Source organism: Salmo trutta, chromosome 20 (genome assembly GCF_901001165.1).
Source record: "Salmo trutta chromosome 20, fSalTru1.1, whole genome shotgun sequence".
Classification (NCBI taxonomy): Eukaryota; Metazoa; Chordata; class Actinopteri; order Salmoniformes; family Salmonidae; genus Salmo; species Salmo trutta.
The window spans coordinates 28,994,037-29,006,612 of NC_042976.1; the positions used below are offsets into that span (position 1 = coordinate 28,994,037).

Consider the following 12,576-nt stretch of genomic DNA (forward strand, 5'->3'; position numbering starts at 1 on the left):
CACGCACACACTGACCCGGTTAGACACGCACAGTTACATTCTGCACAGAAAGTCTGTTTTAAACACACATAGAGATCTGATCTGCGGTCTGATATGTGTGGTTTATTACTTCAAAATATTCTGATTACACATTGCAACCAAAAGAAGAGATGGATTCAGTCACATTCCAAAGTAAATTCAATCTAGTTTTGAAATGAGAGGACATTAAAACAGAGACCGTAACATGCTGTTAGACACGTCTAGTGTTTCTTCAGTAGCAGCAGGGTATTGCGCACAACTCATCTATACAGTAAATGCCATTTTAATAGTACCATTAGTATATGCACTTTTCAATGGTTGTTGAGCATAACAGAATCTCAGACAATGGTGAATGTGCAGACTTGTCATTCCACTGAAAGAATGGCACCACATATGACTTTATACAGAGACAGTCTGCGGTCCAAAGGTACCCTATTCTATTTCCATTTATTTTCATTTAGCAGAGTGACTTACAGGAGCAATTAGGGTTAAGTGCCTTGCTCAAGGGGACATCGACAGATTCTTCACCTAGTCAGCTCGGCGATTCGAACCAGCGACCTTTGATTACTGGTCCATTCCCTTTATAGTGCTCTACAAGTGCACTTTAAAGGGAAAAGGTTACCATTTGGGACGCATGCCAAGACACCGGAACCCTTTACGGGGGGATACTAGAAGTGTTATTACTCATCCAGGGAGGTTGCAAGGACAGACGGGTCACAGTGGCTTGAGTTACAGGGACAGACACTCTAACGGATGTGCTCTATTCAAAGAGTCACAGACAGAGGGTGGACTGGACACTGACTCATCATGGAACATGCAATCCTCCTCCCATCTCCAAAAATACTCCTGGGGCAAAACGTTTCCAGTGTTGCAGATAGAACTGCCCTGACTCTCTATTCCACATTTGACACAATACATTTTGATCAGCAATTTGATGCTGATAGATCTCTGGTTAGATTTCCGCCTTAATCTGTTTCCACACAACGTTAGGTCCAAAAACGTCTGTTGATGAAGTGAGTATTATTTGTGCTGTTCTACTCTTAATATGTGCTTTATCAAGACAACAGTAAAACTATTGGTGTGTTCAGGATCAGTTACAATGCAATTGTGCAACAATTTGAAATGGGTGATTATCAGTTCAGAATGTTGCAATATACAATTACTGCATGAAACATCGCAGTCTTGAACATACCCTAATTGTCATTGTACAGTATTCTATTGGAATGTTTAAATCTCCTCAGCAATGCAACGAACCCAAAGTGCCTTTGGAGTAGTTACCTTATGAGAGTAGGTAGAAGCTATCCTGAACCACTGATACAGGGTCAGATATGTTAACTTCCGCCTAATGGTTATAGTTAGAAGCAGGTCAAGGCAATCTGATCCTAGATCTGGGAATAAGGACAACTTCTAACTCGTAGTCTCATCACTGGGAGAGGAGAGTGTTGTAAATAAACTACAGAGACAAGGACAGGTTCCCCCACACACCCATAATGTATGTGCATAGTGGAAACCAGGAATCAGATCATACAATGGCGCGTGCTTGTTCATTATGTTACATGTATGTCATAATGTACAGCGGTATTAGTAGTAGTAGTAGTAGTAGTTATTGTAGTAGCAGTGCTTGGTCTTGGCTGGATGCTTTGGAGGGCAGGGTATGGCCATGTGTGTGTAAGGCATGACTGGTTGTCCACTTAACCAGGTAGAGGGCCACGAACCCCAGTGCAGGATCAGGGTGGCTCAGTGGTTAGGGTTCAAAGGTCAGGAAGTGGGGTGATGTCATCAGCTCTTTATTGCGGGGATAGAGCAAGGCCATGGAGCACTCTCAACCACTGTCCTTCTCTTTCTTCTGTTTTTTTTATTTCCCTCTTTTTTAACTTCCACTTTTTCTCCCCTCTCTGACATCTTTATCTGTTTCCCAACTGCCTCTCTTTCTCCCTCCCTCCCTCCATCTCATGTGTTGTGTTTGCACATGCTGGACCTCAGCATCAGTGTACACTCCTGGGGGACCTCTGGGTTGTCAATCATGCGTTGCCATAGCCGCTGTTCCTCTCCGTATGAGTCCATCCAGTCCACCTGGTTCCCATAGCTCTGGTCTGGAGGGAGACAATAGATCATCACTATCTGTTGTATACACTCCAAATCCCTACAGTGATATGCTGACTGAATATGCTACAAATCACCTTAAACCTCTGAGAGGAGAAAGAGAAAATAATTGAAAAGACAGACAGACAGACAGACCTGTCCCTCCGTTGAGTCGGACTCCCCCCAGGAAGACGTTGCTGGCTAGAGCCTCCTTGTCCCAGACGGTGAGCTCCAGACACACGTTGTTCAGGTCTCCGGCCTGCAGGCCACAGTAGGTGAAGGTGTGGTTCCACTGGGGGTTGACCGTGCGACGTAACACTGCCGTCTTGTGCTTGGTGGACTTACTGTTGTCAGGGAGCAGGTACCTGAACAGATGGGGAGACGGGAAACACAAAACTGTCAGAGGAATATTTAACCTTTATTTAACTAGCCAAGTCAGTTAAGAACAAATTCTTATTTACAATGACGGCCTACCCTCTTTTTTTAACTTCCACTTTTTCTCCCCTCTCTGACATCTTTATCTGTTTCCCAACTGCCTCTCTTTCTCCCTCCCTCCCCCAGCGTCATCGGGCAAACCTGGATGACGCTGGGCCAATTGTGCGCCGCCCTATGGGACTCCCAGTCACAGCTGGTTGTGATACAGCCTGGAATCAAACCAGGGTCTGTAGTGACACCTCTAGCACTGAGATGCAGTGCCTTAGACCGCTGCGCCACTCGAGACCCATTGAATAGGAAGAAGGTAGATAGTAGGTCCTAGAAATGTAGGCTGATTGAAATAAATGCGTCTCTATATGAAACTAAATGGGTGCACCCGTCTCACCCTTTCACAAAGGGGTCCGAGGTGCCTCCAGACTTGACAGCGGTCAGGTTCTTGGCCTCCTTGACCAGCAGCTCCACCATTCCTCCTTTGGGCAGCTTGATGCTGGTCTTCTTTCCTTTCAGAAAGCCTTTCTTCACTGAGAGGAGGAGAGGACGAAAGGCTTCTGTTTATCAACATCTTTAGTCAATTAGTTGAATCAGGTGTGTTAGTGCTGGGCTGGGGGCAGGTAAAACAGAGGGGGTAATTGTGGAGTACCTTGGACCTGGTCCAGGGGTAGCATGAGGTTCTTCTCTGCAGGGATGTACTTAAGAACGACGGTTAGCTCCCCTTTATACTGGAGCGTGGAGTCCATTCTACTGTCCAGCTGCACATAGAACAAACATACTGTACTTACAGCATTTACCACTTACATACAGTATAAATCCACACATGTACGCTATTGTCCATCTACACATAGGATACCTTGGGTTGCAGAGAGTACCACTCCTCCATGTTAGTGTCAAACTCCCAGGAGTCAAAGGTCAGCTCCACCTCACCAAGGAAGCTGTTGTGACCGAAGCGGTCGTGGTGCCACACAGACAGCTGCAATGTCCGCGTCTCCAACTGGGAGTGGCTGATCACATACTACACAGCACAGCACAGGTGAGAGAGACGGATGGAGAGTAGGACTGAGTACCAAAACTAATTTCCTGCCGATGCTCATACAGGAATAAAACCCTAACAGCAGGGCCTTGATGAAGGCTGAAACACTAGGTATGGTGGTACAGGTTAATGAAAGCTTAATTTCTTTAAATATGAACACCTGCTGCCTGACACTACTATTGACACACACTCTTTCTTCAGGCAACGATACACATTCTCATGATCACAAAAACAAAACTCATTACATTTTACTGTCTCCCAAGCTATACACATTTTCATACGTGCACACAAACACTCCCTTACCCTAAGGTTCTCATTGAACACAGGGTTGATTGTGTTGGTCTTGATGCTGGTCTTCCTCTTGCTCTGGCGAGACTTGTCTGGGAGAAGGTAAGCCTTCACATAGCTGCCAATGGAAGATACAGTCATTCAGCCACACTCCAGAGGAGGACATGTATGCAGGGATCCATATGATCACCCCAGGGCTTCACTAAGGTTACTCTATCATACCATGACTGTCACAGTCATTGTGGGTCATGATGAGTTCACACTTCAGTCATGGATTGGTTCTAGTTGAGCTGATGGTCAGTGACTGTGCTGTTAGAGGTGTGTGTTCTTTTTTAAGTGTGAACATGTGATAATTTAGTGTGTGTGTTTGTGTAAGCATACACTCTTAGAAAAAAGGATTCCAAAAGGGTTCTGTGGCTGTCCCTTTTTGGCTCCAGGTAGAACTCTATTTGGTTCTATGTAGAACCATCTGTGGAAAGGGATCTACATGGAACCCAAAAGTGTTCTACTAGGAACCAAAAGGGGTTCTTCAAAGGGTTCTCCTGTGGGGACAGCCAAAGAACCCTTTTTGGTGCTCTGGATAAGAGCGTCTGCTAAATGACTTAAATGTAAATGTAAATGTAATGGTTCTAGATAGCACCTTTTCTTCTTAGAGTGTAGGTTCTTCAGTAAGTGTGTGCCCTTACGCGTCTGTGCATTGCTTCCTCTCATCCCCAGTTGCCAGGTTGCGACACTCCTTCACCAGGACATTGAGAGCGCCTGTCTTATAGCTGTAGCTGATGTTCAACAGCAGCTCCCCACTCACGTTGGCGTTGCCATAGTCACCGGTCTCACTGTACATACTCATCATACTGTTCAGACTGCTCTGTGAGGAGAAGAGAGGGTGAGAGGGGGCAAGAGAAGGGGAGAAAGGGTAGATAGAATAGAGAGAGAAAATAGAGGAGATGGGTAGTGAGAGATCAAGTGAGGGGTACGAGACAGCAAAATTAGTAAAATAGTGTAATAGAGGAGGGGGGAGATGGGAGAGGAAAAGAACAGAATGGAGAAAAGAGAAGTAGAGAATCAGAACAGATGAGGAAGAGAAAAGAGGACAGTCAAAGCAGGGGGAAATTTTATAAAGAAGTAGAGGGAAAAGGAGGAGAGAGTAAGACAGATGTAGGCCTGGATAGCCTTTAGTCTTTCTGAAGGTAAAAATGCAGAATGGACAGATTGCGTCATTTGATGTGAGATGTATCTGGCAGGTGAATGTAATATCCTAATGATGATCTAATTTATGTCAGAATGAGCCCGTATGAGTGGCAGCGATTGGAGCATAGCGGTACAGCTTGGTGGAAATATATTCACAATAAGTGGGGCGCACACATGCAAGCATGCACACACAAGGAGGCAAGGACTCACAGTCTCTGCGTCCGAGTCGCCAGGGAGACTGAGGTAGCCCCATTTTCTCTCTGAGCCAGGAGTAGAAGACTAGCAGGCAGAGGAAGAATAGACCCAGAGCCAGCAGTGGGAGGAGGAGACGGAGAAAGGAGGGAGAGAGGAGGGAAGAGAGGTGATACATGTGAAAGTGTAAATAGGACAGAGACAAGAGGAAAGACCCTAAGTACAAGAGCAGAAACCCCAGACACCCCATCACCAGATGCTGTGACACAAAACAGAATCTAGCAGGGTTGCCATGGTGTTTATCAGATGAAGTAGGAACTGATTTGATCTCCTCCAGGGAAAACATGAATAAACAGGGATGGACAAAGCAGGCTGACAGCACCAGTAAATATCAAAGGCAACTACACACAGGTGCTTGGACCAAAGGAACAGGTCCAGGTAGAGCAATGGGTGTTTTAGTGGATACAATGAGAAGCAGCCTTTCTGGGCCTCAGTTATGATTTATTTATTTAACTAGGCAAGTCAGTTAAGAACATATTCTTATTTACAATGACGGCCTACCCCAGACAATACTGGGCCAATTGTGCCCAGTACTCCCTAGGGGAGTCCCAATCACAGTCAGAAGTAGCAGCCTGGATTTGAACCAGGGACTACAGTGACACCTCTTACACTGAGATGCAGTGCCTTAGACTGCAGCACCATTCAGGGGTACATGAACATTATAGGAATAATTGTTGCTGTAGATATCTATTTTGTGTGTGTGTGTGTGTGCGTGCGTGCGTGCGTGCGTGCGTGCGTGCGTCATCCATGCCTAGTACAGCCATCAAACATTCTGTTCTATTCATACATTGTTTTCGAGAAGGGAGATTCACAGAAGGCAGTCACCATTCATCTGAATAATCTCCTTAATCATGGCCCTCCACCTCTGCTGTTATTGAGAGCAGATCCCACGGCCAGAATTAATGCTGTTAGTCATGTCTGGGGTGAAATCATAAATGTCAGACAAGCAGGGAATGTGTGTCTCTTGTTAACATAGCAATGTCTCAGAATAACACTGAGGGGGTTTCAGTGGCGTAAATACGTAGATAAGCCAGCAATGACAGTACATTGCTAATTGGTCAGTGTAACCTAGTGTTGATTTTTCAGTGTAACATTTCTAGTGTTGATTCAGGTGTTAAATGAACTCTGTAATTGTTACATTAACACTTATTGGTGTAAAAGAACCCCAGTGTTGGTGTTAATAAACAGTGTTAAACCAAATCTGGTTTACCTCAAATATCATCCAGTTTCACGAAAAACATTTTGATTGTTCATGACCTTCAACACTGAAAAGTGTGGTCCTGTATAGACACTGGACCAGTGTTAAAAGTAACACTCTGTGTTGATCTAACACTGAAGAATTTGCTGTGTATGTCCTTATACTGTAAGTGATGTATATTAAGCCGGTATTAAAAAAAATCTACCAATCGTGTCCTTTATTAACCCAGTGGCAAAATGTGTTGTGAGAAAATAAATGTAAATGTTGTGAAGCCAGGTTCTACGAGTGCATAGCGTACATACACTACCGGTCAAAAGTTTTAGAACATCTACTCATTCAAGGGTTTATATTTTTACTATTTTATACATTGTATATTAATAATGAAGACATCAAAACTATGAAATAACACATATGGAATCATGTAGTAACCAAGCAAGTGTTAAACAAATCAAAATATATTTTCTATTTGAGATTCTTCAAATAGCCACCCTTTTCCTTGATGAGAGCTTTGCACACTCTTGGCATTCTCAAACAGTTTCACCTGGAATGCTTTTGCAACAGTCTTGAAGGAGCACTTGTTGGCTCTATTTCCTTCACTCTGCGGTCCGACTCATCCCAAACCATCTCAATTTGGTTGAGGTCGGGGGATTGTGGAGGCCAGGTCATCTGATGCAGCACTCTCCTTCTTGGTCAAATAGCCCGTACACAGCCTGGAGGTGTGTTGGGTCATTGTCCTGATGAAAAATAAATGATAGTCCCATTAAGTCCAAACCAGATGGGATGGCGTATTGCTGCGGTAGCCATGCTGGTTGTAACCTTTATTTAACTACGCAAGTCAGTTAAGAACAAATTCCTATTTACAATGACAGCATACTGGGGAACAGTGGGTTAACTGCCTTGTTCAGGGGCAGAACGACAGACTTTTACCTTGTCAACTCAGGGATTCAATCCAGCAACCTTTCGGTTATTGGCCCAATGCTCTAACCAATGGGCTACTTTGAATTCAAAATAAATCACAGACAGTGTCACCAGCAAAGCATTCCCACACCATAACACCTCCTCCTCCATGCTTTACGGTGAGAAATATACATGCAGAGATCAACCGTTCTCCCACACTGTGTCTCACAAAGACACAGCGGTTGGAACCAAAAATCTCACATTTGGACTCCAGATCAAAGGACAAATTTCCACTGGTCTAATGTCCATTTCTCGTGTTTCTTGGTGCAAGCAAGTCTCTTGTTATTATTGGTGTCCTTTAGTAGTGGTTTCTTTGCAGCAAGTCGACCATGAAGACCTGATTCACACAGTCTCCTCTGAACAGTTGATGTTGAGATGTGTCTGTTACTTGAACTCTGTGAAGCATTTACTTGGGCTGCAATTTCTGAGGCTGATAACTCTAATGAACTTATGCTCTGCAGCAGAGGTAACTCGGGATCTTCCATTCCTGTGGCGGTCCTCATGAGAGAAAGTTTCATCATAGCGCATGATGGTTTTTGCGACTGCACTTGAAGAAACTTTCAAAGTTCTTGAAATTTTCCGTATTGACTTGCCATAATATGGACTTGGTCTTTTACAAAATGGGGCTATCTTCTGTATACCCCCCTACCTTGTCACAACACAACTGATTGACTCAAATGCATTAAGAAGGAAAGCAATTCCACAAATTAACTTTTAAGAAGGCAGAATTGTTATTTGAAATACATTCCAGGTGACTACCTCATGAAGCTGGTTGAGCGAATGCCAAGAGTGTGCAAAGCTGTCATCAAGGCAAAGGGTGGCTATTTGAAGAATGAATCTCAAATATAAAATATATATTGATTTGGTTAACACTTTTTTGGTTACTACAGTCATGGCCAAAAGATTTGAGAATTACACAAATATTAATTTCCACAAAGTTTGCTGCTTCAGTGTCTTTAGATATGTTTGTCAGATGTTACTATGGAATACTGAAGTATAATTACAAGCATTTCATAAGTGTCAAAGGCTTTTATTGACAATTACATGAAGTTGATGCAGAGAGTCAATATTTGCAGTGTTGACCCTTCTTTTTCAAGACCTCTGCAATCCGCCCTGGCATGCTGTCAATTAACTTCTGGGCCACATCCTGACTGATGGCAGCCCATTCTTGCATAATCAATGCTTGGAGTTTGTCAGAAATTGTGGGGTTTTGTTTGTCCACCCGCCTCTTGAGGATTGACCACAAGTTCTCAATGGGATTAAGGTCTGGGGAGTTTCCTGGCCATGGACCCAAAATATCGATGTTTTGTTCCCCGAACCACTTAGTTATCACTTTTGTCTTTTGGCAAGGTGCTCCATCATGCTGGAAAAGGCATTGTTCGTCACCAAACTGTTCCTGAATGGTTGGGAGAAGTTGCTCTCGGAGGATGTGTTGGTACCATTCTTTATTCATGGCTGTGTTCTTAGGCAAAATTGTGAGTGAGCCCACTCCCTTGTCTGAGAAGCAACCCCACACATGAGTGGTCTCAGGATGCTTTACTGTTGGCATGACACAGGACTGATGGTAGCACTCACCTTGTCTTCTCCGGACAAGCTTTTTCCCGGATGCCCCAAACAATCGGAAAGGCGATTCATCAGAGAAAAGGACTTTATCCCAGTCCTCTGCAGTCCAATCCCTGTACCTTTTGCAGAATATCAGTCTGTCCCTGATGTTTTTCCTGGAGAGAAGTGGCTTCTTTGCTGCCCTTCTTGACACCAGGCCATCCTCCAAAAGTCTTCGCCTCACTGTGCGTGCAGATGCACTCACACCTGCCTGCTGCCATTCCTGTACTGGTGGTGCCCCGATCCCGCAACTTTAGGAGATGGATCTGGCGCTTGTTGGACTTTCTTGGGCGCCCTGAAGCCTTCTTCACAACAATTGAACCGCTCTCCTTGAAATTCTTGATGATCCAATAAATGGTTGATTTAGGTGCAATCTTACTGGCAGTAATATCCTTGCTGGTGAAGCCCTTTTTGTGCAAAGCAATGATGACGGCACCTATGTCTTTGCTGGTAACCATGGTTGACAGAGGAAGAACAATGATTCCAAGCACCACCCTCCTTTTGAAGCTTCCAGTCTATTATTCAAACTCAATCAGCATGACAGAGTGATCTCCAGCCTTGTCCTCGTCAACACTCACACCTGTGTTAATGAGATAATCACTGACATGATGTCAGCTGGTACTTTTTTGGCAGGGCTGAAATGCAGTGGAAATGTTTTTTGGGGATTCAGTTCATTTGCATGGCAAAGAGGGACTTTGTAGAAAATAGTCAAAATAAAGAAAAACCCTTGAATGAGTAGGTGTTCTAAAACTTTTGACCGGTAGTGTACATATGCTATACATACTGCAATACAGTATATATCAAAAGACCTGTGAGTTTAGGCTATTGGGCCTGGCTCCAACAAGTGCTGTGTCTATATGTAAGCTCTGCTGTGAGCTGTGTTTGTAACACTGCTCTGCTGTTCCTCAGCCCTAGGGCCACTGGCCCTTTGACACTGTTCACACTCATCCCTCTTCATGGGCCCTTTCTGTGTATGTGTGTATATCACTCTGTCTGTATGTGTGCCAGAGAAGGACAGAGTAATTGTTTTGAGTGTTGTGTGTTAGTGATACCGCAGGGTATTACCGTGGACATAGCGTTGCTCATGCGTCGGCTGGTGGCCTTGCTGTGTGCCGACATCAGAGCATCAATGTCCTCGTCTTTCTCAGCATTATTAAACTCCTGTGGAACACATAAACCATCAGAGGAAACATCAGCCCATTAAATCTCCATGTACATTCTCAGTAAGGAGGCCACAGTGTCAACATATTGTATCAGTCTGTTTCCAGTGGCAACTTTAAATTCAACCAGACAGGTCAGGACAGAGTATGTTAATTAGATGACCCACTCATTGCACATGCTGTCTTTGAGCTCTTTGCAAGTGTGTGTGTGCGCATGCGTGTGTGCCCGTGCATGTGTGTGAGTGTGTGTCCGTGCACGTGTGTGAGTGTGTGTACTCACACGTGTAGACAGATCAGACTGTTTATTCAAATGCACACTTAAAGTAAATACGGAGGAGTAGTGACCCTAAGCCAGTGGTTAAAATCTTTACCTGCTTCACCACACAGCCTTCAGCCCTGCTCCACAGCCTTCAGCCCTGCTACTGAGCAGGTTTTGATGTGAGCCTACACTCACTAATTTACTCCTAACTGGGCTCCTTATTGAAGCTCATATCTCAGTCATACAGTTGTGTTAATCAGACAGACCACTGCTCATAGCCTTGATATGGATAGGATGTATAGATTAGAGCAGGGTTTCCCAAACTTGGTCCTGGGCCACAGTTTACAGTTTGCACCAATGGTGTTATTGCATAACACTGAATATGTTAATTCCCTAACACTGACAAATTATAACAGCGTCAGCACTAAGCACAGTGTTAATTTAACACTCAAACATGTGGGCTCGTATAGACACTGGCCCAGAGTTACATTTAACACTGTCAGAGTCAAAAATAAAAAATTCCCAGTTTAGAGCGTTTGTGATTAACTATTACTTTTTTTGCCTATGTTTACTGAAACCGGTCATATTCACAGCTGGCCCGGTACATTGTTTTCTGCCTCCATTCGCACTGTTTCAGTTTCAATTACTCAATATTTTGGACAAAAACGGACGAATGTAACTAAGGCTGGGAATGTCAACACAATCAAACTAGCAAGGGCAATGATCAAAAGTCAGCCATAACACGGCTAATAGGATAGCGTATCTATTTATGTAGCAAGCTAAAAACATGGAGCCTGGATTTTAGCTAGCTAGCTGCTAGGAGGATGTCATGTCATTGGAGGAGTGGGTGAGTGACTGACTTTTTACCCCTCATATTGTTTTTCGGTGGCTATATACAGCTTGAGATGCAGGTCTCATTTGGTTAGCTTGAACGACTTTTGTCCAGTTAGCATATCTCTTGCATTCACAAATTCACTCTGGCTATCTACTCTGACTTCAGAGCACTCTCGTCTTTGTGCCAGTGTGCAGAATAGATTAATTTAGGAACGTACAACACCTGCTGAATATGACCGGTTTCAAAAAGCGTAGTCAAAGAAAGTAATAATTAATCACGAACGCTTTAGATAACATTTAACAGCCTAACCAGCTCTGCTAGGGCGACTCTAAAATGGTCAGAGTGAGGTGTTCTCTCATTTGTGTCTGGAAGCACACTGCATGGCTAAAAATATGTGACAATTGCTCATCGAACATCTCATTCCAAAATCATTGGCATTAATATGGAGTTGGTCCCCTCTTCGCTGCTATAACAGCCTCCACTCTTCTGGAAAGGCTTTCCACTGGATGTTAGAACATTGCTGCGGGGACTTGCTGCCATTCAGCCACAAGAGCATTAATGAGGTCGGGCACTGATGTTGGGCAATTAGGCCTGGCTCGCAGTCAGCGTTCTAATTCATCCCAAAGGTGTTCGATGGGGTTGAGGTCAGGGCTCTGTGCAGGCCAGTCAAGTTCTTCCACACCGATCTCGACAAACCATTTCTGTATGGACCTCACTTTGTGCACGGGGGCATTGTCATGCTGAAACAGGAAAGGGCCATCCCCAAACTGTTGGCACAAAGTTGGAAGCACAGAATCGTCTAGAATGTCATTGTATGATGTAGCATTAAGATTTCTCTTCACTGGAACTAAGGGGCCTAGCCCGAACCATGAAAAACAGCCCCAGACCATTATTCCTCCTCCACTAAACTTTACAGTTGGCACGATGCATTCAGGCAGGTAGCGTTCTCCTGGCATCCGCCAAACCCAGATTCGTCTGTCGGAGTGCCAGATGGTGAAGAGTGATTCATCATGCCAGAGAACGCGTTTCCACTGCTCCAGAGTTCAATGGCAGCGAGCTTTACACCACTCCAGCCGACGCTTGGCATTGCGCATGGTGATCTTAGGCTTGTATGTGGCTGCTCGGCAATGGAAAACCATTTCATGAAGCTCCCAACGAACAGTTCTTGTGCTGACATTGCTTCCAGAAGCAGTTTGGAACTCAGTAGTGAGTGTTGCAACCGAGGACAGACCATTTTTACGCTTTACGCGCTTCAGCACTCGGTGGTCCCGTTCT

The 12,576-nt window shown here is 44.4% G+C and overlaps 1 protein-coding gene across 5 annotated transcripts in view; it reads right to left on the reverse strand.

The window, feature by feature from the left end:
- Positions 1–54: 54 nt before the first annotated feature.
- Positions 55–12,576, reverse strand: part of LOC115156309 (synaptotagmin-like protein 5) — a 66,803-nt gene continuing 54,281 nt past the window's right edge. For 3 of the 5 annotated variants that reach the window (XM_029703765.1, XM_029703767.1, XM_029703764.1), the window contains 9 exons: positions 10,113–10,208; positions 5,249–5,317; positions 4,537–4,715; positions 3,866–3,968; positions 3,383–3,544; positions 3,176–3,284; positions 2,921–3,056; positions 2,257–2,465; positions 55–2,111 (listed from right to left, as the gene is read on the reverse strand). In XM_029703765.1, the coding sequence (XP_029559625.1) occupies positions 1,969–2,111; positions 2,257–2,465; positions 2,921–3,056; positions 3,176–3,284; positions 3,383–3,544; positions 3,866–3,968; positions 4,537–4,715; positions 5,249–5,317; positions 10,113–10,208 (1,206 nt within the window). In that variant the 3' untranslated portion in view covers positions 55–1,968. Of the gene's footprint in view, positions 2,112–2,256; positions 2,466–2,773; positions 3,057–3,175; positions 3,285–3,382; positions 3,545–3,865; positions 3,969–4,536; positions 4,716–5,248; positions 5,318–10,112; positions 10,209–12,576 lie in introns of those variants that run through there. The other 2 variants (XM_029703768.1, XM_029703769.1) reach the window with 2 other exon arrangements.